The 26,935-nt window shown below is 36.7% G+C and overlaps 1 protein-coding gene across 2 annotated transcripts; it reads right to left on the bottom strand.

Annotated features, from left to right (window-relative positions):
• Window positions 1–825: 825 nt before the first annotated feature.
• On the bottom strand, window positions 826–26,600 carry LOC120344390 (serine/threonine-protein phosphatase 1 regulatory subunit 10-like). Of its 2 annotated transcripts, XM_039413595.2 has the most exons (14): window positions 26,433–26,600; window positions 25,213–25,319; window positions 24,316–24,496; window positions 22,983–23,073; window positions 18,465–18,695; window positions 17,838–17,987; window positions 17,330–17,494; window positions 15,572–15,757; window positions 9,493–9,561; window positions 7,404–7,581; window positions 6,830–6,974; window positions 6,043–6,202; window positions 5,094–5,462; window positions 826–4,327 (listed from the first exon to the last, which is right to left on the bottom strand). In XM_039413595.2, exons 1-14 carry the CDS (start codon window positions 26,475–26,477, stop codon window positions 4,278–4,280), a joined length of 2,127 nt encoding a protein of 708 aa, XP_039269529.2. In that variant the 5' UTR covers window positions 26,478–26,600; the 3' UTR covers window positions 826–4,277. The 2 variants fall into 2 exon arrangements, with proteins under 2 accessions (XP_039269529.2, XP_039269530.2); XM_039413596.2 differs by lacking the exon at window positions 9,493–9,561 and having other exon boundaries at window positions 26,433–26,599.
• Window positions 26,601–26,935: the final 335 nt, after the last annotated feature.

The raw sequence follows: 26,935 nt of genomic DNA, 5'->3' as shown, positions 1-26,935 counted from the left end.
ATCAGGGGAATAACCTGCGAGTAATTCCAGGCATATATCTGAGTCCAATTTATTACCTATGCCTGTGACGTTACGATGCCCTAACAGCTAGATTGTGCGAAACGAACAACGCATGCCATAGGATCAATAACCAAATTTTTTGCGGCTGCAACTACTAGAAAACCTGCAGGTAAATAAAGTTGCGACCGCGGTTTCACCAGGTTATTTGTTTCACCGGGCCTCATGTAGTTAAGGTTGCACATCTCTACTTTAAATGACACGAGTCTGACGCTGCTAGACAGAACATAAACGTGACTCAGCGTAATATAGGGCAGGGCTACTCAACTGTTTTTACCGAAGATCCGCATACAAAACTTCAAAAATATTTGGGTCCGGTCTTTCCAGATATTATATTTCGGCATCCTCAAACGCGCACTTCCTCGGCCGACTAATGATTGTTAGCTATTCGAGATTGTTTATTATGGCGCTTTAGTTCTTTTCATATATATTTAAATCTATAAAAGAGTGATTTTAGAAAAGAAAACTTCAAAAGTGGGGCGAATGATTCAAAATAAAAAATTAGGCGCGGTCCGAATCAAATAACCGAAAGGTCCGAATTCTGATCGCGGTCCGCCAGTTGAGTAGCTTTATGGACATCCTGCATAGTGTAGGCTAATTCACATCCTAAAAACCGTATTTTTTAAATATTTTTCTCAAAAATGTATGACTTCCTGAAAATAGTAATGACGGTTTCCTGAACATTTCCATAGCTATGTAATCTTCATACAATTAAAAAATAATCTGCCTCATTCAATTTTTTTATTTCGTGAACAATATATATCAATATGCAACGTGTTTTGGTTTATTTTACCCAATAATTTACGATTGAAATGGAAAAAAAATTAGACAAAAAATGTCAACATCACGAAAAAAATGTTGTAATTTAACAATCCAGACTCGACAAGTACAATCCAGTCATTGTCGAATTCTAGTTGAATGACTGAGTTTTTTCCGAAGTGCAAGGTCGCAAACAGATCGCGGTAAATCGGCCCGAATAAGATCAAGAGATCTTAAAATAAAATGCTTGGCACTAATCGAAATGACTTCCAAATCCCCCAAAAGCGCGGCAATTAGTCATAAAGAGTCTTCATTGACTGAGAAAAGCCGCCATTAATCGGAAACAGCAGACGGTAATCTAAAATAACAGTCATCAGTCGGGAAGTATCGCTTTTGACCCAAAGATGCTCGCGATTGACCAGAAATGACAGTCGGTAGTCTGAAACAGAGCTTCCCAAACCGGGGGTCGCGACCCCGCAGAGGGCCACGCAACGAATTTTAGGGGTCGCAAAGAGTACAACAATTTCACGGGAGTATTATATATATTTAATTACTTTTTTAAACGTTGATTCGAAACACAAATATTAAAACTAATGAAAAACATAAATCTCACAATTTCGAGAGAATACATAGAATCAAAGAAGCATTGCGCCTGCATACCAATGCCAGCTTTGATCGTATGACACGAGAAGACGAGCGCTTGCATAACAATGCCGACCAGGAGTCCCCAAAAATTTTTAGATATATGAAGGGGTCGCGAGCTTAAAAGTTTGGAAAGCCCTGGTCTAAACGTCCAGCTATGGGATAAAATAGCGTCATGTGCGTATTGAGTCTGTGACATGGTCTGAAGGTGATTGATTCTTCAAAAAAATATCTGAAGCCGGAAACGAGGTCGTCCAGTTCTGGTTGCAGGTAAATTGCAGTGATAATGATTTTGATTCGAACTTTACAAAACGAGGGTTTTTCAACTTTGTATAATTGGAATTTAGATTACGGAAGAGTTGGGATGAAATCATACTTCTCGATTGGAATTTAGGTTTTTTCTTAAGATTTCTTTGCACCCGACAGTTTGTTGCGCTGTATCACACGAAAGATAGGATTTACATATTTATTCCAGGGAGAGAAAAACCGATAAGACGGTCCAATACGGTCCATGTCGATTATGATATATATTAGTTAGCCAGTTTTTTGTTTTCAGATACATGGACTTGAACAGAAATCGAAATAAAATTGTAAAAATCAATTTGAACGGAGCCGCGAGTGCTGGTTTATTGAAACAAATGACACAGCTACGTAGACGCATCATCTGCGGTAAAAACCTTGAAAATAGAACCCTCTGATTAGTCGGTGTTTCTTCGCACGAAAGTAAATATTCGGTGCCGTGACAAATGCGCCATCTAGTGGGTGTATCCATACCAACGCAGAATATCAACATAACGTTACAAAACAGCCATTTTTCCTTTAGGATGTCAAGTTTTCTTTTATAACTCATTGCATAACGCGAATCGAAACTTTTTATTTCCTAACCAGCGGATCTTAAGGCTAATTAGCGATTCGAGTGTTTTTTCAGCCACATTCTGCAGAACTCTCAGTCAGTCTATCAGATCTTATAAAATCTGGCAACAGGGCAGGTCTGTATTAGTGCCGAATTTTTACACTCGCAGGAGTGGGAATTTCAAAATTCAATGCTGAAGTCAGAATTATCCAAAGAAACTTAAAAAGCCTTAACAAGCAAAAATCTTGTTATCAGAATTAGGGTTTCTCTGAGGCCGAATTAAAACTTTCAACAACACAGAAATCGTTTTCAAATAACTCAGATTTCGGAGGAGGATGCGAATTATGCCAGAATCCACAGCGTGGGAAGGGCACTGATCACACACAAACAAAGGCTGAAGTCAAATAACGAGTTTTTGGCGCCAGGGTTATCGATTGCTAAACGAAGTTTCGATTGTTCGTACAGACGAGCTTCATCAGGCAGGGGTTGATATACAGGGTGTCCATAAAGTCCCTTTACAATTTCAATTTTGTTATGAAGTCAGTTCTCAATATATCCTAACCAGGTTTTCAATCAGTAATTGTTTAGGTATTTTTACTTCATTTAATACATCTGTGAGGACCAAAACAATATATGGTATCGATAAATTTCCTTTGCAATTTTAAAAATTCAAGACTTTATGGACACCATATATATATTAGTAATCCTAGTAATTTACTGCCTTGATGAATTTAATCTGAGTAGACATCCGCAAAGTATACTCAATGTCAGGCCACATTCTACAAATCACAAAAACTCATCTTACTCCGCGATCTGTCTGCGTAATTTTGTGAAGTCAATCGAGTTGCACCTTCGATTTATTAAAAAAAAATAGAATTTTCTGATGAAAAATAAAAAATAATGGAAGCAGCAAAGAATGGAACGAAATAACACATGATAGTGGTGAGGAAAGGTCTTGCTATGGACGGGAAATAAAACCTCGGTTTTAACACAGCGCAAATGTTTAGTTCAAATAAGTTTTGCCAAGATTGAAATGTCCGTGTCCACAAGATGGCACTATTGGTATAATGATCCTAAGATCAGCGAATGATGTTGTAATCCAAACCATATATATCGTCATACAGTAAGTGTATATACGTCCGTCTAGCTGACATGTTGTGATGGACATTATATTGCCAATCACCCCATTAACTATCCTTCGTGGGTTCGAATCCTGTCAGAATGATTATGTGCATGGTGATTGGTGGACTCCCTGCCTTTCCAGAGTGGTTCATGCGGACACTGATTGTTTGCGGTGCCATTAAAGCATCTAGAACACATGATCAGCCCTACCCATGTCTGACCTGGACTGGTAACCGGGCAAGCTCTACAAGCTATCTGGCTTGCTATGTAAACAAGCTATCTTACAGCTTTTCTTTCCGCCGGGATAAATAAGATCGCATTATTTCTACACAAGATGGCACTATGGGTAACAATGGGGCCAAGGAGAGGGGGGTTAGTAATTCGAATCCCATGAAAAAAATGTCAAACACCCCCTATGGGTCACAGTGGTTCAGTATTTCTAGAAATATCCATCGTCTATGAATTGGCTATGGGTCGGCCAAACATGAGTCCAGCTCAAAAGAGTCTCAGTGGAAACTTTCAGAAGCAAATAGACTCAAAGCAGTCTTTCACTTCCGTGCATTGTTGCCATGGAACTAAAATATGTTCCCTGTATAGTCTCAAAGCAGTCTTAGAAGTACAGCGGAAACGTCCATCCAAGATAGCGTATGAAAGGACCTGTTCCCCTTTTACAAATTCAAGGGTTTTCAAGATGTTTACTTTGCTATTATGACGTCACATTGTGTAGTGTGATGTCATACACTTTTGCTCCCCCACATTGATAATGCTAATGTTCGCCCATTATGGGATAAATAAACATTTGACGATGCGAATGCAGAGAAGAATATTTGCGAACGACTGTGTGTTATCGACGTCTCCTGTCATCATATCTTCCTCTCCAATCGCCACGACGACCTGTGAAAATGAACTTAATGAATACATCGCTACAGTTTTTTGTCCCTAAGTTTTTTTCCCTGACGGACTGATTTGAACTGTCTGCCCATGCCAACCACTATCTACTCTGTCAGAAGCATATATATATATAGTATATCCTCGCATAAAGGCAGAGTTCAAAACAAAGTTGGCAAGCTACAAGGTCGGCTTTTACATGCATAACTTTGATCGTACTAAAATTCGACTTATACCCGCATATTTGAAAAATTTTGACACAACTTTTTACTGTTATTAATGAAAGTGAAACATAACAATGATGGATACCATTATCATTGATTCTCTTCTGCAACCATTTGCTGTGATAGGTGACGTGCGGCATGTTACGATTTGTAGGGTCGGGTTATATGCAAATTTTGGTACTCCTGGAGTATGTGAACCAAGATGGCAGACACCCGTTCATAGTATGTGTACCAGGTTAGGGTTAGGCCATACTTTTATTCCAATTTTAGTTCTGTTATGAGTTCTGGGACTAGCCAAATGACTCCCATAGTATTTGTACCTGGAATTATGGCCTAACCCTAACCTGGTACACATACTACGTTCTGTTGTCTGCCATCTTGGTTCACATACTTCAGAAGTACCAAATTTTTTATAAATTCACCATTTTATGGAGTCTGTTCATATGCAGGTAGGTCGCAATTCTTTTATTATTACTTTTTCAGCTTAGTCGAGAGCCTTGCCATAATTTAACTTTGATAAAACAGCCAATAAAATCGTAGATTCTCACCTCTCGGGTTTTCATTCCTCCATCGAGATGATCCACTAGATGGCGGTGGTGGTCTATTCCATCTTGGATTATAATTATTGTTATTAAATTGGGGAGGACCCATGTGTTGGGGTGGCATTCCATGGGGGTTTGGAGGTGGGGGACCATTCCATCCCCCCGGTCCATAAGGCACTGGGACCATCATCGGGGCATTATAGAATCCCATTTGCCCTTGAATGGGTTGGCCATTCATGTCCATGGGTTGCATTTGGGGATTTCCCTGGGGAGGAACACCGTTCCACATCATTGCTGGTTGCATAGGTTGTTGTGCGACAGGCTGCTGGGTGGAGCCAGACGACGAATTCTTTTCCTCCCCTGGTGATTTAATAGCTGCAATAGATAATATTGAGTTTATTTTTCAATCCAACGCAGTGGATTCCTAACTTTTTCAGAATAATATACCCTGAGAAACCAAGCAGACATGGTGTAGACTGAGGCGTTCCAAACTGGGGTCGCGACCCCGCAGAAAGGCGCAGCACAACAGACTTTTAGTGTCGCAAAACGTATACTAATTTCACACAAATCACTATATCTATTGTACGTTTTTAGACTTTTGATTCGAAACCAACTTATTAAAAGTAGTGTAAAACGTAAATCTCTTGATTTCGAGAGAATTCAAAGAATCAGAGAAGCGGAACGCTTTCATATTTCAAACTGTTAAACATTTTAAACGTGAAATGAGGTTGCAGAAAATTTTAATATAATATATGAGGTCGCCATCAAGCAATGAAATTAGAAACAGTTTCCATGTCAAGAGGCAAGTCAAATCGGTTCTGCGCTTAGCATTGCGGCCCCCTCCAAACTCTCTGTCGCCCCCAAGTTGTGAACCGATACCCTGAAGTCTTAGTAACTATCGCTTGATGTGAGATTTGAAGTCGTTATGTCATAACGATTGCAAATAAACACTAACCTGAAGCCGTTTGCAAAATTTGTTTCAATTTTTCTGTAAGATCAGTACCGCCACCTTGTGGTTGTATTCCCGATAACATATTCTTAACAATATCTGTCGGATCGGTTGCATTCGTAGCAGGCTCTGTTTCAGGCTCCATAGCCTCGACAATTGAATTTTCCTAAAAAATGTTTTTCAAGTTTTTTTTCTGACATAGACTTGTGAAAAGCATGAGTGCTCAAGTAAAGCACGCCACGATTTAAATGAACTCACAAACAAGTGAAACTTTAAAGTAATTTTCGGTGAAATATCTGGTACGAAATAATGATCGTTTTGTATTAGTAATTTGATTATGCGTCGATAAAATCATGACCTGCAATTAACTATTTAAGCACATTTTTAGGACGCAAGATTTCATAAAAAAAGGTTTTTGTACCAGGGACCGAAAATTGTGTTGTGTAAGTGTGACGTAAAAAGTTACATTTTATGAACAATATTCACAGTGTTACATACAGAAGCAAAAACGGAAAACAATAAACCTCGTGCCAAAACTAAATTTGATCACAATCTGAACAAATACCTTTTTTTAGCTAAAATATCAAAATTTGGTTTAAGTTTAGTTGTGGCAGTATTAGGCGGGCCAGATTGAATTATCCAACAGGCCGGATTTCGCCCACGAACCCTAGTTTGCGCATGTCAACTCTATATTTTCTAAAACACGACTCCAGTATTGACATAAATATGACGAACTACGATTCTACAGCTATGGCCTGCCCTCTAGGCAATCTCACTAATGTAACGAACTTACGTCCTCAAATGGAATAATCTTGGGTTGCGCAATCTCGTACGGTTCAGGATCAGGTTCCGCAGGGGAGTCCGGCACCATGTCCTTCGTTAAGAATATCTCCATCAAGACGGTTTTCTCTCGTTCAGTCTGGATGTCTTTCTCAACACTGGGAGAGAATTTAAAATTTTGATAAAAATCGTTGTCGGCCTAGTTGTTAGAGCGCAGGACTCAACCATGCTTAATGGGGGTCTATGATATATTTTTCAACACTAGCTTATGTTAAAACAAAATATCAATTAAATTTGAAAGATTTAGAACCAGTACTGAGACCTACCATCACCGAAATAAAGCCGAGATTTGATCTATTCTCGAGAATATGCAAGCACATCGGCCTCATTAAACGTATTGTCTATTCTATTGCTATTTACTGTATTAGTAAATTTTATTTTGGTTCCAGAGAGTCGCGAAAAAATTGGGCCGTGCCAAGTAGGTCATGATGAAATAGGTTTGAAGTAACTTGGAGTGGTTGATAAAACCCTCGTTTGGGAATACGGAATAAAATTTTCATATTTTTGTTTGAAATAACTTTTTTTACCTGTTACATCCAGCTACTGCTAGTAACTCCAACCCTTCAAGAGGGAGGGGTTTTCGCCAGTCTCCATTTTTACTACCGCCCTCGTGTGTTAAAGGAACTTTTCCTCCTTTCATTAGTTGACGTTCTATCATCATTTCTCGATGTTGCGCATCTTTGAAACTTTGTGTTGAAACATTGACTATGGAAGAAAAAAAGACAAAAATTCAAAACAATTTGGAAAATTATACAAATTGATTAAATAAATGATAAAAAAAGAAAACATAAAATAACAGGATCTGGTCTGAACATAAACAACGCAATTCACGGATCTCACAGAATGGGAAAAGCAACTCGACTCGGCGTTTTCAAGATAAACTGTTAGGCAAGGATTATTGCTACTAAGTTGATGTATTCTGCGCCATCTTTAACCATAAAAGGATTTCTCAAATGTTTGGTGTTTTGGCTCGATCATTATTCAGCTATTGCTCTTGAAGGTATATTCATGTATCCAGTTATTTAAATTAAATTATCATGTCTTGGGACAATTTATGCGGAGTCTAAAACGTTTAATTCTCTTTTTTTGTGCCAAAGCCTCTTTCTGGACATCTATAATTAATATTCAACCATTATTAGGACATGCAGAAGCTTCAAATTTATTGAAGTTTTAAAAAGACAAATTATTCGAAGTTTTTGCCAAATCGTGTACCTTCTATATTGGTTTTATGGATACAAGATGTTTCAGTACTCCTTGTTGAACGTTTTTCAAACCACAGCGTTGTACGTAAATAAGAATTGATTATATTCTGCAGTCCGGTGACTTTAAATAAATTATTTAACCAAACTTTAAAAACTTAAGACTGACATCGAAATTAATTTTTTGCGCATTGAGTTTACTCGCAGGAAACATTTGTAATACCGATCCATAAATGTGGAAATGCTATAATCTGTTGATGTCAGACCAGACCCTATTTGTAGTTTGAAACACACAATGCATCCATCAGTAGTATATTTATTTAATTGAAAGTAAATACTGAAAATGCACAAAAAATGCGAAAAGAAATAATAGAGATTGTTTGTCATAAAAATTTGGCAGGGGGGGAGGGGGGGTTCCCAACATGAATTCAAATCCCCCCCCCCCCTTATAAGTCTGAAAGTTTCCACAAACAAAAGTGTGTTTGAAACATTTCAAGGAGAGATACCATTGGACATGACAACATTCCCTTATGACATCATTTTCTGCACTATGATGTCATTGCTTTATTACATCACTCTGAGATTCAACTTAAAACGGGACCGTACTCAATTCAGTTGTCAGAGATGAGTCTCCTTAACTATTGAGTGAGTAACCGCAACTAAGCTCAGAGAGGAGTCTCTATTACTTGTGAGTGAGCGCTCATAACTTGGCTAAGAGATGAGTCTCCTTTACTTCTGAGTGAGTGCCCATAACTATACTCAGAGATGAGTCTCCTTTCCCTCTGAGTAAGTGATTAGGACCTTGCTTCGGTCAATTTCTTTTAAAATATATCAATGAATAATATATTGAAATACAGTGAGACACACAAAGCACAGTGAAAAAGTTGACAAAATACAAAAATATAAAGTGCTGTGGTAAATATACAGTGAAAAAACAAATTATATAGAAGAAATAAATAGCAAATTTTAAAACTTATGAAACTGTGTGCTTGGTTAATTTGAAATTCTCAATTATCTAACTAATAGAATGGGATTCATAGGGAGAGGAAAGCCAATATGATGGCTTTATCATATGGCAAACCACAAGCACTAGACCAGTTACCAGTCCGTTTCAGGTATGGGATTAGTCAGCCAGTTGTTTATTTCAGATGCATGGACATGGTGGAGAAAGCCGTAACTGACTAGCGGTTACGTGAACCACCCTGCGACAGCAAGGAGTCCAGCAATCCTCTCGCACATATTAGATTCAATTCCGCTAATCTGTGAAGGGTAATCAGAGGCAAACGTGTTGTGTTTTAACACCGTGTGTTTGAGAATTTAGTTTGACCTTGAATAAAATACTAGAAGGTCAACATATTGCATGTCAAATCACCCCCTTAACACCAGTGGTAACACACTGACACGCATGAAATAATACCATGATCAAAAGGGCTGTCAACTTGAATACGGGACATGAATTCATGGTAGGGTATCTTGGTCACGTTTACTGTAATTAAAAGAACAGTTGAAAATTGATAAATTTGTTTAAAAATTGAAATACAATATTGCAAATTGGTGCTATGAAGTGCGACATCTACCTCAATAAAGATGTCTATATAGTGCAGGTTAGGATACGTACAAATTAAGTGGTATGCGATATCAGTTGAAATTAGAAACTCTTTGTGTCAGGGGTGTGCAACCTGCGGTGCTTCAGAAGTATGTGTACCAATATGGAGGTGACTAATTTTGTTCGCCTACTTCACATCAAGTTGTGTAAAAAGACGGAAGCTTAGGACTAACACAAACAGTCCCCGAACTCGCAATAGAACCAAAATAAGGGAAATCGGAATAAAATTATGGCCTAACCCTTGCAACACTAAGGAATTGGAATTACTTGCACATACTAGATCAAAAACTAGTTTCACGGCCCCACACTAGTCAAAATTGGCACTTCTCTGCGGGTCGCACAATTATTCCCTGTGGGCCAGATTTGGCGCGTGGGCCACATTGCACATCCCTGCTTTATGTTATAGAGATCATGTAAAGTGAGATCGCACACCAAAATGGCACCAATTAATCGTTTATCGACAATTCATATAAAAATGATTGACATCCAGTAGGGTTGATGAAAGCTATAGTGCTAGCTTGAGGTAGATAACATTCTAGAGTGAGGTAAATATAGGAACACTGGTAAATATATACACTTGGTATAAAGATGGATGGTGCTGCCGAAGTATGCGAACCAAGATGGCGAACATCGGAACGTAACATGGGTAACAGGTTAGGCGATAATTTTTTTCCAATTTTAGTCCTATTATCAGTTCGAAGACTAGCCAAGAGCCTCCCGTAGTATTTATACCTAAAATTATGGCCCAAACCTAACCTAGTACACATATTACATTCCGATGTCCGCCATCTTGGTTCGCATACTTCGGGAGACCCAGATGGATAATAAAATGGATGTTGGTAAAGAAAACAGTCGGTGGAGTCGCTTTGACTTCCCTTCAAATTTTGAGACACAAATGAGGCAATACTTTTTTAATACCATGAATATATACGGTGTCAATATAGTCCTTTTACAATTTTGTTATAAAGTCAGTTCTCAATATATCTTAACCAGGTTTGTTGTTTTTAAATCAGTTATTAGGTATTTTTACTTCATTTGATAGATCTGTTAGGGCCAAAAAAAATATATGGTATCAATAAATCCCTTTTTAAATTTTAAAAAAATTCAAGACTAGAACCCCTATATATATTTCACTTCAAACTCCATAGAAACTGCTAGAAAAGGAGCACATTTTATGGAAGGTCCGGCATTGCCTAGCTAATCCTATCACAGCCAGGGTCATGAAATTTCTTCAACCTGCGATGCCAACACTTCTGATGGTTCAACTTGCTGTCCCCTATGTACTGTATTTTAGAGACCACAAGGCGTTTTTTATGATTTTAAAATCCCTGTGTGTTTTTATTGAAATACTTAGTTAATATTGCTTCAAACTATGATCAGATACAGTCTTCAAGAACACCTTTTTCCTGGGTGTATATTTATTACTTTGTGAAAAATCAGAACCCAATTTTATCTCTATTTCTGAGTAATTTTGGTCTTAAAACTGCCTAATCAGATAAGAGCAAATAACAAAACAAATTTAACTCCAAATTTTGATATATTCATTTCTATTAGTGCTCAATGACTCACAGGGAAAAAGCTTCAGAAGAAGGAATTCAAATGTAAAATTGTGAATGTAGATGCTTAAAATTTACTGTGTTAAAACATGTACTAATATCACAATCTTTTAATTTATCATTAGACTTGGGTGCAGTCACAAATTTTCAATTCCGCGAGAAAAAAGGCTCTGGACAAAGAAATGATAATGTTGAATTGTGAACGGAGGCGCCTGAAATTTACTAGGATGAGTTGATGAAACTAAAGTTACGTGCTCATTCAATACCTGAGGTAAGTAAAATCAGTTAGCAATTGAGAAATCCACTACACCAGGCTTTTTTCTGTTTCTAAAAAATTTAATTCTTTGTGGCCCAAGTTTCTCGATACACAAAATCAATACTAGACGACACACATAGATGATTAAGTAAAAAAAACGATCAACGTCACATCATCTTTAGATAATAGAATAGGCTTGTAAGCAGTGGAAATAGGTGGACGGTTATTGCTCTATTACAGAAATACATAATCCACGTGGAAAGGCCTGCCCTGATTTGTAAATCATAATTTTGCTTTTAATATATATTTCATTTTACCGTTAGCGCAGTTCATGGAATCGAAATAAACTCATACCACACGTAACAACCGTGGTATATATTTAGCGAATGCTGGTCACAAATGAGGCGCGTTTCGACGTGTATACTCTTGTCGAGAGTGAAATAATCGCCATTTTAGTGTGAACTGGGCCAATATCTTACATGTAAAAACGACGGAAAATGAATTGTATTATTATATGTGTCTGTTTGCGATTGCGTTGCTATTAGGCAACACCGATTTCGCCTCTTTAACGCACTATGTCACATATTTAATAAGTATTTTTTAGTTTAATAACACTCACGCAAGCGGCTGAAGGGCGTCCGCCATTAATTTTTCTTGTGACAAAGAAGACCTCGCCAAATTGTATTTCGAGAGAATGACGTATTTCCGCAAACTGAATTCGAGAGAAAAAGAAAAAAGCTTCGATACTCAACGGCGCCCACTGACGGATTTAAAAATCTAATCGTTCACGAACTTTAAATCAAACGGGCTGAGACAAATTCAGACATGCCGATGAAATTCAATTTATAAAAAACATTTTTTATCGGAGGACAAGTTAGGCCTTTTCTGAGTTACTAAAGTAACAGCAAGGAGATTACTAATCAAAATAGCTATCTTGTACCAGGTTAAGTTGAGCTATCCTGGTTTTGGCTAGCTATTCTTCCTTACGACGGGACGGAAAACTTCGCAATGACGTGTTGGCGATTATCGTAGATTTTACAGGTTCTCAATCAGGAATTCGAAAATTAATATGACATAGCCTGGGATTTCAGACATAATACATTTGGAAATACCTGGCCACAATAGAAAGAACTCTAGACTTTTTACCACACTGTCAACAAATTAAGATCTCGCTAAAAAATTTTGCGGAATCAGATATATCATATATGTATAACAAATTACAGAACGCGGTTACCATCGAAATACCTTGCAAGCAAGGATAGGAAAATTTGAACAACATGGCTAATTGTGTCAAAAAATATTTCCGCCCACACACGATTTCTAAATGGTTCACGGATAGCGTGCTGTGCGCATTTTTACCATCCGCGCTAATTTGAGGGAGGTATAAGTTACAACCGATATAGCGATAATGTCATTTACTCGTGTTAGAAATAAGTGATATACGATAAGAAATGCAGCAGTAGAACTCCCACTACATCAGCAAAGCGAGGTTGCAAAAGCCAACAAGAGTTTTAGGAAGCTGAATTTGCTCGAGTAATCTTCATTAAATTGAATATGTGATCAGATACACAGCGGAGGAAACTATTATAGTAAATTCAAAGTGTTTTCTGAGGAGATTAATTAAAGGTGAACAGACCTTCCTTTAGCAAAAACCTAGCTGTGGAGTCAGGTAGTTTCTGAAGCGGAGAGATGCAAAACTTGAAATATTTGTGTCGTCAATTTGTCTTTTTAGTTCTTCTACACTATTGCTCAAAACAAGGCGTCAGACAAGCAAGGAAAATTTGTATCAAGTTGCCATGTGATAAGTTGAAAAATGTAAGGAGCAATGTGCTCCTGAATTTGTAAGGAAAGCTGATAATACAACTTAATCACGTGCCGAAACTAGACTTTTCGTCTAGTTACCAGTCCATGTATGGTATGAGAGTAGCTATATGGAAACAGTTGTTTCAGATGAATTTAATTTTGCTTGTATGGCCCACTGATACTATGAAGAGAATAAAGGCATAATCGGCCAGATGCTTGTGGCACGCACTGTAAACGGAGGTAGGCGAGACATATCTGAATTGAGATTGTTGTACATTGTTCTCTGCTACATAGTTATAATGTGTTCGCTTCGACGCAATAGGACGATATAGATAAGTGTTTTATATATGCAAATGTACAAGGGGGCAAATGTTCGCAGACACAATATGTATGTATGTGTAACGCGCATGGGTGCCAATCTAAAGGGTTTCATTAATCCATATCGAGTGTGATTTTGAACTATCATTACTTAGAGTGTGTTTATATTTTTATTTTCAACAATTCCATTCATGATTTTTAACTTTGAAATTAAAAGCCCTGGTTACTCTTCATTAAAATATAACTGAGCAATAGGTTTTTTGAAGACTATTTAAGAGTATTTCTCAATGTGTAAGTACGCCTGACGATTTCTGAAATTAGCCCACAGTAGGTCCCAAATGTATGACTGAAATTAAACCAGTGTGTGACAGTTCAACTTGACAATCTGATGAATAGACACAAGGATTAGTTCGGTCGATGACACTTTTACTGTATTATTGTTTGTATTGATAAAAAAAAACTTTTAATGATACTAGAAATTTTTATTCAATTTAATTCATTTTTTATTTATTCTTCTTGATCTTTATGTAAAAAAATTAAGCTGGTCTTTCCACCATATAAAGGCGCAAGCCGATGGCCTAGAGCAGTGGTTCCCAGAGTTGATTGACCGACGGCCAAAATTAGGTGCAAAAGGATATTATCAGGGACTGGGAGAGCCTGCAAGGAGCCGATGTCGCGCGATACATATATTTAAGCGACCGGTATTATTGCATTGTTATGAATTGTGCTTAAACTGTGAACAATTAGCGCTATATGGAACACCAAAAACATAAAGTGTGAAACTATTTCATCTAAGTTCGGCGAGCCATATTATATCATTACTTGGCCCGCAGTCCGGGAACCACTTGCCTAGAGGTTTAAGCTTTAGATTTAACAGTGTTTACATCACAAAATACACATTTTGTGTTCAAATCCTGTATACTTTCAGTAGGCAATGCCAACCAGAAGTCCTTCCAAATAATAGGAACCCCCCCAGTGGATGCTCATAAAAGGTATCGTTCGAAGCAAAGACATAGGATTCGTAAAAATATACATAGTTACTATGAATGTTGAATTGAGTAGTATTTGTGTTTAGTCTGGCCTTGTTTGGAAAAATCTTAAGCCTAAGAAGACAAGGCCCTAATGACCCCAATCCATCAGCTGGCACACATGATGCACCATTTGTTTTATATTTCGTTGTTAAGACTAGTTGAATAAAAACATATATTATTATCACAGTAAATGGTAAATGATTTAGTTTTACCAACATCCATCTTGTTATCTTGGTTTTGCATAGAAACGATCATAAGATACATAAAAAAATTCCGCTTCTCCAAGAATTCTGGCTTAAAAAAATCTCAAAAAGTTATTTAAAATAGGAAAATATAACAAACATATTTTATTAAAAATATTGCACAGATGGTAAAGGAAATAGAAATATTGAATATTAGTACATGCCGCTCAGAAATGTGTGAAAAATAGGGGAGTCCTAGATTTTCATAATGAGTCATTTCATAACCCCAATAGCAGAATATGCCACTCAGGGTTGTCTAGAAATGGAAAAAAAGGGGGAGGGGCAAAAATTTTATAATCGGTAGACAACCCGGTGGCAGCATAATTAGAAGTTTTTAAGACAGAAAGGCAATGTTGAATTTTCTTGAATTGTCTTATTTGGAAATATTACAAAGAACTATATGCTATTTAAGCCAGTATCTAATCATAGTTTGGAGCAATATTCACCTCATTTTTATAAATAAAAAGTTACAGAAGCCATATAATCGAATAGATATCTACGATTTTCGAAACAGTAATATAAAATTTTGCCTTTTTCAAATAAAGCCCTCTAATTATGTTACACACATATATTGCCTTTGTAATACTGTTAAAGCCACAAAAATGGTTTGAACATACACAACAGGCAATATTCTGAAAAAATTTGGCATAAAAACTTCAATTTGGCTTGGGAACTTGGTATTACCTCTCTCGTTTTCATCGACCTCAAAATATTGAATCATTTCTAGTTGTTCGTCGGGTTTAAATCGAACTGTTTTCATCGGTTTTCCGTATTTATTTAATTTTGGTTTCGCTGGTTCAGTAGGCACAGGTGATTCAACTCGTTTTGGACTCAATTTTCGGAGAAGTTCTGTCGCGCTGAAATCATCGGCTAAAAACATGAAAAAAAATAATTGAAAATTGTCAGCAGATAACTCTGTCAGGGCTATCTAGTTATTTTTATCAAAGTTACCGGATGCGATTTTTCCAAAATAATACATTTCACAATGCGACTAAACATAGGGTGTCCATAAAGTCGTGAAATTTTTAAAATTGCAAAGGGAATTTATCGATACCATATATTGATTTGGCCCTCACAGATGTATTAAACGAAGTAAAAATACCTAAACAATTACTGATTGAAAACCTGGTTAAGATATATTGAGAACTGACTTCATAACAAAATTGAAATTGTAAAGGGACTTTATGGACACCCTGTATATCTCAGTTTTTTAGGAAAAGCGCTCTGTTGAAAAGCGAGACACTGCTATATGCATTGTTTATATTACAGCGCCATAGTTTTTTCCCGTATGGTGCAAATATAAGCAAATGATAAAAACCTCCAAAACTACAAATAAGAGTCACTTATTTATAGGCAATGGAGCTAATGTTTCTAAATAAAGTATTAAAAACTGCCAGAATCAATTCTCAAAAAGACTGGTTTCGGACAGAGTTTTATTTCAGTACGCCATTACATTCTCATTCCGTTAAATGTCCCCAACCGTAACTTAAACTAAACCGAAGGCTCGGAACAGCATGAAAGCGGGCACCCTTAATGTTACACTAATGCCCAGACTTGATCGGACAATATCTCATTGTGTTGTTAGCTAATTCAATGCAAAAGAGAGCCAGCCCTTAAAACCTAAATTCCATCACAGCGTAAATATGTACTATCTGAATTTGATGTATTGTTACATTTTTTAATTTTATAGAGTAATAGGCTTTGAAACGAAGGGAACCCTCTGTTAATGAGTTGGTAAAAAATAAGGAGCTCCCTAAGTATGTGCACCAAGATGACGCACATTCTGAATATAGTATGTGTACCGGGTTAGGGTTCAGGTTGTGCGCCATCTTGGTGCACACACTTCTGGAGCTCCAGAATAGTACCTGTTACTTCAAATTTTAAAGCTAGGTTTTGGAATGAAGAATTTGATTTATGCAAAATATTTCATCTTAATGGAGCTTTGGCAATGACATACATACATTTCCTGAGAAGAGGGAACCCGTTGTTAGTGATTTTGATACAAAAGAACCCGGTCCCAAAAAGTTTGAATCCCGTCACCGGTTACAGTGTTCCCCCGAAAATGAGATAGGGATCGTATTTCAATTTTCTTTCGAAAAATAACACTATGGTATATTAAGGGAGTATGTCTTTTATTTTCATTTATCAAAAACAAAGTTACAAAGTAGAGAATCAAGAGATTTTCAAACATACAAAATATGAAAACCTATAACCTATTTACTTATAAATAACACATTTTTATTTAAAATGACTGCTAAAAACAGATTATCAATCATTTAAAAATTTCTTGCTATCGACTAAGTCAAAAACATTTCGCACTATCGACTAGGTCTTATTTGAAGGGAAGGCCTTTTATTAAAAATCATTTTTAAAATCCAAGCCAAGATTTATTTTCGGGGAAACACAGCATTCCACAAAAATAATTCAACCTAAACAACCCACCATCTCCAGTAGAATACTCCATACTCTGCATTTTATTAGAATTGGACGCGTTAGAGTTCGAACTTGCGGTTGGTTTCAGTGGTCGTCGTTTAATTTTCTTTGTTGGTATAGGGACTGGATTGCTGGCTGAATTTAAAGCATCCATGAATCCTTCTGATATTGTAACTGAAAATAAAATATCTGAATTAATCGACTTTATCGGCGGTCAGAGCATTGTGCTAAGCAGTGATATGGATACACTTGTCATATGATTACCCTGTGTGGATTCGCAGAAGTAAAGGAGACTCATCTCCGAACAAAGTCACAAGCGCTTACTCAGAAATAAAGGATATTCATCTCTGAGCAAAATCACGGGCACTCACTCAGAAGTAAAGAAGACTCATCTTTGTGCAAAGTGACGAGCGCTCACTCAAAATTTAAAGAGACTCATTTCCGAGGAAAGTTACGGACTCACTCAAAAGCAAGGAAGACTCATCTCTGAGTGAAGTTATGGGCATCGAACACTTACTTTTCTTTGCTTTAATCTCAGTGGCTGATTTCAATTTCTTCTCTGGAATTCCGCTGTCATTGTCAACACTGTTTCGTTTCCCCATGGCAGGAGTTGCAGGCTTTGTCGTTTTAGATTTTTTCTTAGGAATGGGCTGATCAGTTTCGAGACCTAGAGTAGAAAATGCATAAGATAAAACTTCACAGCTAGATGCAAATCAATTGTATAGAAATGATGAACTAGCAAAGGGTTTCTCAAACTTTGCCACCCTGAGGAGCCACAAAAACCTTATGAGAGGAGGGTGTCTGGCATGCCAATATTGACTTAAAACAAAGTGAGTGTAAATTCGCTAGCAACTGAAACTGAGTGAAACGCATTGTACATACCCCCAGGAAACAAATGGGCGTCACCCAAAGCAGCTCAGGCGGGCAACTTTCAAACCAAGCTGCCTATCTGCCAAAAGTATTGATTTTTGGTCATTCATATTTAGAGAAGCATCTTCCTTTTATCAGAGCAATATTTCTACGAAAAGAGATTTTGTAACACATCATTATGGAGAATAATTGGGGGGGGGGATCCCGCCTGTTTTTATAATTTCCTAAACCTAAAGTCCTGTAACTATGGAAAATAGGAAGGGGGAAATCCCACCTGTTTTTCGAAACTTTGCAAAAGATGGCGCTTTCATTACTGGTGGTGGAGCCCCAGTTTTATTCGCAGACTCGCCTTTCGGTTTCGCTTTACTCTGCTCGACTTGTTTTAATTTCTTCTTCTTTTCTTTCTTTTTATTCGTTTCTGGTAGTTCGGACGTCGCTGGTCCAGAACTGCCTCGCACTATTGCCATCCACGAACTCATTAGAAGTGAAGCAGCAGTCTTCAATTCTGTAAACGAAACATAATGAAAATCCAGAAGGTTCTAAAGCAGTGGTTCTTAACCATATTTATACATTTTACATTTTTATCCTGTGAGAGAGAAAAAAACGATTAGACGGCTTAATCATATGGCAAACTACTACTTCTCCACAGGTTACCAGTCCACTGAGTATGGAATTCGTTGGTCATTTATTTATTTCTGATGCGTGTACTTGATGGTGGTGGGAGCCGTGACTGAACCACCCTACGGTCGCGAGTAGTTCAGCAATACTATCACACATAATTAATAATGGCCTTTGCTGTCGAGCAAATTGGTAGAAAACAAATATTTGAGAGCAGTAAATGCTGTTTTTAAAATATTGCAATAATTACGAAATAGATTTCAGAAATTCCTACACTGACAGTATGACACTAACAGTAAAGTATTTACAGAATGAATTTGAGAAATTCCTGCAGAATAAACGCAGTACAGAACTTACATAATCTTTTTTAGAAATTGCTATACTGACAAATGCAGTAAAGTATTTACGCAATACATACATCATTTACAGGATAAGTTTATGAAATTCCTACCCTGACAAAAGAAGTACAGAATTTACATACCGCCATACTGGTAATCCTTTTTAGGAAATTCTATACTGACAAAAGCAAGAATAAATTTCAGAAATTCCTACACTGACAAATACAGTTCAGTATTCACGGAATATATTTCAGAACTTCCCACACTGACCGGCACAGATTAAAAAAGCAAGATCACGATGTCCAGCGACTTGACTTGACACAAGAAAGACTTTGGACAACAATACTCACAATATACACAACACAAACAGACTTACTACGATCGATTTAACAATTAATACTCCAGTATCGGGACTCATGTAGTTTCGTACCTTAAGTACTCCTAGTGGGCGTAGCATAATGTGGTAGTGACATAATATTTAGATGAAGCAGACAGTCGGGGGTTAGGATTGACATATGCAAAAATTGTTATACTACGCCCACTAGAAGGTGTGAAACTACACTAGACCCCAGCATTCTACAAGGCAGTGGTGCCCAAAACTGCGGCTCGCAGGCCATAACGATTTGTGACAAACTTAAGTGAAATAGTTTAACACTTGATGTTTTTCTTTGTGTTCTAGATACTGCCAATTGTTATGTCATTATCACAGTTTAAGCCCATTAATAATCATAACGATTCAATTATATCGTATGTGAAATATAATTGTACTGGTACCGACCTCTTGCAGACGCTCCCCTCCCCTGGTGCACAAATATCCTTCCGTTTTTAGTTTTGGCACCGTTCAATCAATTTCCAAATCTTTGCTACTAGGCAAGTTAACTCTGCTCTCTCGAAATTACTACTACATGTTGAATACTCATTCGCAAAGACGTTGGCGCTCATACCTTGCGTTAGGAATAATCTTGGGTGCTCCCGAAGTATGCGAACCAAGATGGCGGACATCGGAACGTAACATGGGTAACAGGTTAGGGTTAGACAATAATTTTTTTCCAGTTTTCCTTATTTTAGTCCTATTATCAGTTCGAAGACTAGCCAAGAGCCTCCCGTAGTATTTATACCTAAAATTATGGTCTAACCCTAACCTAGTACACATATTACATTCCGATGTCCGCCATCTTGGTTCGCATACTTCGGGAGCCCCTAATCTTGTATGTAGTCATCAAAGTAGCTCCACTAATATTTCTAAAATTTGCAAATATTTGACATTGGAAGTAGATACGCAAACAACACCATACTATAGCCCAGTGATTTTTGACCTTCTTGCAGTGCAGCGATGGCTAAAGGAAATCCATGCGCAATGGTTCATTGTCTGAACTATAGATAAGTATAAAGCGAACCTAATACGAACAAAACAAAGTGTAGCAAGATTTAACAATGGCGCTCCAAAAGTATGTGTACCAATATGGAGGTAACTAATTTTGTTCAACTTCACATCAAGTTGTGCAAAGGGACTGAAACCTATGAGCAGGAGGTATATTCTCTTGGGTAACACAGACAGTCCTGAACTCGTGATAGAACTAAAATAAGGAAAATCATATGAAATTATAGCTTAACCCTAACCTGGTACACATACTACGGGAGTACCTAAACATTGATAATATAGACTCTCAGATTCGAGTGGAAACTCATGAAACCCCATGTGCTGTAGAACACCGGTTCAAGCACCACGGCTCAAGAGTTTACCAAACTTTTAGGGCCACGTACCCCCATTCGTGAATCTTATTTTTGACGAACCCCCATTCTATGTCGTATCAATTTATGTGCTTATTAACCAACGAGGAAGGATAATAAATTCAGGAATGTCTGAATCAATACTTACAAACGTTAAATACTGTTAGGCTAACAGTAATTCGATAAGATTATGATCGACTTGTATAGGTTTTAGACTATTTTCATATTGTTGCTGACCCCCCCCCCCTCCCCCCAGTTTGAGAAACCCTGTTCTAGATCATATTCATGCCGAGTATACCTGGATAAATTGCATATTATTACAAATAACTATTATACCTACTGTATGACAAGAAAGTGTCTAAACTTCACGATAACTATGACATAAATAAAACAGGTTACAGAACAGGACTAATACAAACTAGGTAAGTTAACTAACACACAGAAAACATTGACAGAACATCCAACATGTTAGATATTAAGTTAAATAGAAAGCTTCTTTGAGAAAAAGTTGTTAGCGGCCACTGAGACAACAAAAACTGATCCTAAATCTAATCAATCCTGATTTGTTGCCCTCAGAAAAAAAACATAATAAATTAAAATATCAAATTTACTTGGAAATAACCATCTTTCATGAATTCTATGCAATTCCGAACTCGACAACTGTTGTGCAAAGGCGGTGAGGAAGGATTGGGGGTTAGTTTCACATAACCGCAATTGTTAGTTACTTTAATGAACTCGTTTTACATCGTTTTATATTTCTATCTCTAAAAGTGGGTAAACCAACTGCCACTATCAGTCTATGTATAAACTTGAACAAAGCATGGTGCTCTGGAAGTATGTGTACCAATATGGAGGCGACTAATTTTGTTCGCCTGTTTTACCCATAGACAGGGGGATATTCACTTGGCTAACACAGACAGGCCCCGAACTTGTAATAGAACTAAAATGAGGAAAATCGGAATAAACTTATGACCTAACCTGGTAGACACACTACAGAAGTACCGAAAGCATAACTAACTTGACTAATTAAATAAAACTTGAATACGCTGGCGATCGCGGTTTTATAATCTATATAGCAGCCTATGCATATTAATATACCGGTATGTGATGTATTTATTACATCGAAGTAAAAAACACAATTATTCAAAATCTGATTCCAAAATTAACACCACATGGGTGCACCTTCACAAAAATCATGCTAATACTATAAAAAAAGTTTCTCAGATGGCGCCCTTAAAGCGTCCCCTCCCCACCATGGGGCCAATAGTAAAGAAATGCCTTTACATGGTACCATTTGTGATAACTACAATAATTTACAGTAAATTCACTCTTGATTTATTGAATTCACTGACTGAAAGAGTTTTATTATTCTTGATTTATTAATAATAACTGGTTGAAATCCTACAATCAAAATTAGGGGGTGCAAGTGTTGAGATTTTTTATGGACACACAACTTGAAAGATTTAGGACCCCTGCTATGAAAAATGTATTCGAAATGCAGACTCCTAATCGCAAACAGACACTCATCAAAAAATAGTGCATTAACGGTTACCAGACAAATTTAAACATTATTATAGAACTGTCAGGGGTGGGGCAGTGGGTCAATCAATTTGAGAAACCATTGCTGTAAGATATAATATACATTCCAAATTCCGACCCACAATCACAAACAGACACTAATTTATCAAAAATACTACACAGACAGTTTATTAAAGACAAATTGAAACATTGTTATTACAAAACTGACAAAAATGAATTTACTATTACCTTAGCATATTTTTATTGAAGATTAGGTCGCCAAAAATGTCACAACTATGAAATATGTATTTAATATGCTGACCTTAACCCCTAACCACACTAATTTATCACAAAATAGTACGCAGGCGATTATTAGACAAATTAAAAAACAATATTACAAAACTATTCGTATATTACAGGGAATGAGTGACATTCTTGTTTTGGAGAAAAAGGGAGTGGATAAGTGAAGTACATAAAAAATTAGGACATTTTCCAGTTATTCTCCCAACCCCAAAAATAAATATAATCTTCAATTTTGCTTGATAAAAGAGCTGACCAAACGCAAACATCATATAAAATATGCTTACTTTGGTTTGAAGACTTTGTGAAATGTTTGATAATTTTTGGTGTGTTGTTCTCGCGAAGGTTTTGCATTGAAACCGGTAGTCGTTGGAGCACCTGTTAAAAATATACAGTAAAGTTACCAAGGCTGATCATTTTTCTGTGTTAAAATACCTAGATCAGATGTTCTTAATTTGATTTTTTCACTTCACCAACCGTGAAAAAATTTAACCTGACCTGATAAGTTGACTATTCTTGTGGATAAAAAAATTCTCGTTTAAAAATTTACTAACGCAGGCAGGCCAGCTACCCCTAATTGTAAACCTCTGAGCTAAATTTTTATGATTATTTTCAGGTGATTCCGAACTGAGTAAGACTTTTGACAAGCACCCCTTGATTTTTCTTTTATGTACTTATAATCATTACGTTTGACAAAACTCTGGGCATCTACTATTGTAAAGAGCCACTATTATTGGAGTGGCTGAAAACGCCTAAATATTTTATTGGACTGAAATTGGGTGAAATAGCAGGCATGGGGACATACCCAGAGAGTAGTTTTACCGATCAGAACCCCCCTTTTTGAAATTTCTTGGCTACACCCCTGGGATAGAGATCAAAATATCCCATTCCTACATAGTTAACCTAAGGTTTTAACCGTGAGGCCAGCGCGATCATAGAATTATGTATTGCTTGCTGGGTGCCTGTTGCATAAATAACATAAAAATGCCCAAATTCTATCAATGTTGCCACATTTATGTGATATACTCAGAGTCTGCTACTATAATCACTTCATATCATTTGTCCCTATCTATTCGTCATCATTGTATATCACAGTGAAATGTGGCAACGGTTAATTAACAACTTTGTTTTGGTAAGTATATTCAAAAACTGTCAATTTCTGCTTCAAGCAAAGTATTTGGTACTCCCAAAGAATGTGAACCAAGATGGCGGACACCGGAACGTATGTGTACCAGGTTAGCGTTAGGCCATAATTCCAGATACAAATACTACGGGAGTCTTTGGCTAGTTCTCGAACTCATAATAGAACTAAAATAAGGAAAATTAGAATAAAATTATGGCTCAACCCTAATCTGGTACACATACTTCATTCTTGATTCACATACTACGAGAGCACCATTTATTTTAGTATCTATTAGAATATTAGTGGTGGCCAAGTGCACTGGCATAAGTATACAGGGTGGCCCAAAAGTAGGTATACAGTTATTAAAATTATTATACAGTAAAATAGTTTAATAACTGTATACCTACTTTTGGGACTGTATATCCAGAAACCCTCTGAATTTCAGTGACTGCTGATAACTGTGCACAGAAACTAATATTTTATTTTAGGAATCGTACCTTTAGTATCTCCATGAGAACTGGAATATTTTCTGTGTCTTTGGCATCAGATAACCATTTGTTTATTATTTTCCATCCCCCCTCGCAAATAAATTTTTCAAGAATGTCTTCACCCTTCGTGACTCGTAATATACTTAGATATATGCATCGTCCAACCAGCTTTTTGCAAGTTCGCATGGCCCTGGTTAAAAAAAAGAATGTCATGATATATTTTGGGGATTTTCAGAAATGCCCCCAAAAAAGGCTTTAGAAAAGAATCATTCGTTATTTGAATTAATCATTCTTTTGTTTCAACTGTTCTGTAATTAACACAAAACCATTGGTTTTGAATTTTCATTATCCATGGGCTTCCAAAGACTTCCACCCTTACGGCCTCCGCTATTCCATAAAAAAAATAGTTTCGCTTTTATTATGTTTTTATCAGTTACGCTGTATGCATGTCACATCATATAGGTTAATTGGGCTGAATATACTTCAAGAATGATCTGATTCTAACAGACTTTATCAAATGAAGCTAAAAAAAAACGTATGACTATAATACCAGAGAATTATTAGCCAGATAAGCATAAAATACAAATTAATAATTTTTGATATTTTATATGTCAATACATAATATTTATTCCAGAGATAAAAGTAAACCTCAAGAGTGTGTATTATACACGGAGAAACACAATAATAGTAAAAGCAAAATAAGATCTATTATGTCAAAGAATAAAAAAAAATCAGAATGATGCTGTCCTTGTGAATGGTACCTAATGGACATCTTTGTTGTTAGCCCCAGGGGTCCAATCTGTGACCCCCTACAGGGGCCAGGACCCAGTTTGAGAACCCTATGGCAGAACTGATGTGGAGAAGAATCAGAAAAATTCTTATGCATGAATGGAAAGTGATACTCACGATATGATTTTTGATAATTCATCTAATCCAATGATTCCCCCTTTTCCGTTGAGCAAAGGAGAGAGTGACTTTAGTAAAAGTAAAGGATCTGTGATTTCCTCAGAACCCTGGATAAGTATAAGAGAAGGGTAAGCACCAGTCCACAATATTGGTGAAGTGAAAATGACAATGTTACGTTTAATTCAAGGACCACGAGCTCATCCAGGGTATAATACATCGGGTAGATGATGTTAAACTCATGCCAAAGACAAAATTCATGTTTCAAGATTATGAAAAGTGAGCATGATGGCCGAGTCGTTAAAGCGTTAGTAGGATCACATCGCTCACCGAGGGTGATAAAAATCGGGATGGCGATGCCGAAAACGGCATGATTGCGGACCTTGCAAACTACAGCAGCCCTTTAATGATCAGTAGCTGCTAGCACAGAGCCTCTTTCAGAGGATAAATTGGAATCAAATACCATGACACCCCATTCAATTACCATATCTGATAAAGGAAACAGAAAACCAATTACTTGTCCCAGATGCATAAAAGTGGGCACAATTCAAAAATAAAAAATATCAATTTCGTTTCTGATTGAAATCAAACTTACGCCAACTAAAAAAACATTATTTTACATTAAAAATGCATAAATATTGTATCTAGATAGACTCGAGTAGCGGATAATAAAATTATGTGTTATAAAAAGTTCAAGTACTTTCTTGTCAGACACAAAGTATTCAAAATGTCCATTTTCTAAAAACCGGTAATGAGTATTCTCAGTATGTATATACACAAAAGATATAAAAATAGCTTTGTTAGTCACAAGTTTGATTAGTGTTTTCCAACGGAGAAGAAATTCCTTCTCAGAGAGAAAATTTTGTCGTTTTTGAAGAGGATACATTACTTTCTACTTGGTATAGTTTGACTAATATTATTTACTTATTTAGTAATATTGTCATACATATTTATGAACAAGATATGAACTATTCAAACACCAGAGTGCAAGTTTTGCGTAAAACTAGCTAATGATGCGCCGAAGATTGAAAAAATAAAGGAAATAGAGCTTTTAAAAATATTGAATATCTAAAAAGATTTAATCGAAAACGATGGAAACCACTGAGTTAGATATAGGTTTATAGTGGTGTATCACAAAAAAAGCTTAGATAGAATGATAGACAGCATTGAAAACCCTCAATTTCAAATTGGAATATTCTGGCTGGTTATGCTTGATGCCTTACCATTGATTTACTGTAATCCCTGAGATCTGTCTTCATATTTATCATCTGGATGATCAGGATCGAAGTCCCGTTGTCGTAGTTACAAATCCAAAGTATTCCCTTGTTTTTATAAGATTTATCGCATACACAATGCTTTATATTTGCTAATAATATATTCTGTGATAATGGAATTGAATATGATATTAGGATAGGACGTTATAATTATTCTGAGAAAAAGGAAAGCCGGATTAATCAAATGGCAAACCATGGCTGCCAGTCCATGCCAGGATTTTTTTTAAATTGTGCAACCATTATGCAACTTGCTGCAATATATCCACCGAAAAGGAAAATCCGCTTAAAATGCACATATTATACTTCCAAGTAGTCCTACATACTTCATAATTGAACAGACTGCACCTCGCATGGGTCAAATACGCGGTTATGACGTCATAGAAGCCAAAAACAAATTTGCGCGTCCTTTGCATGTTCGTCAACCCCCTGGAGGCCGTATTGAATACTAATAA

The sequence above is a fragment of the Styela clava genome, chromosome 5 (genome assembly GCF_964204865.1).
Source record: "Styela clava chromosome 5, kaStyClav1.hap1.2, whole genome shotgun sequence".
NCBI classification, from domain to species: domain Eukaryota; kingdom Metazoa; phylum Chordata; class Ascidiacea; order Stolidobranchia; family Styelidae; genus Styela; species Styela clava.
The sequence above is the reverse complement of the archived record's forward strand: the minus strand, read 5'-3'. Positions and strand labels throughout refer to the sequence as shown.

Coding starts and splice junctions, on each gene's coding strand:
- LOC120344390 (XM_039413595.2), bottom strand. CDS start 26,477: ATGATAAATATGAAGACAGATCTCAGGGATTACAGTAAATCAATG. Junction 15,758..17,329: donor GGAGTATTCTACTGGAGATG/GTGGGTTGTTTA, acceptor TCATGTTTTTAG/CCGATGATTTCAGCGCGACA. Junction 6,975..7,403: donor GCAGTAGCTGGATGTAACAG/GTAAAAAAAGTT, acceptor ATTCTCTCCCAG/TGTTGAGAAAGACATCCAGA.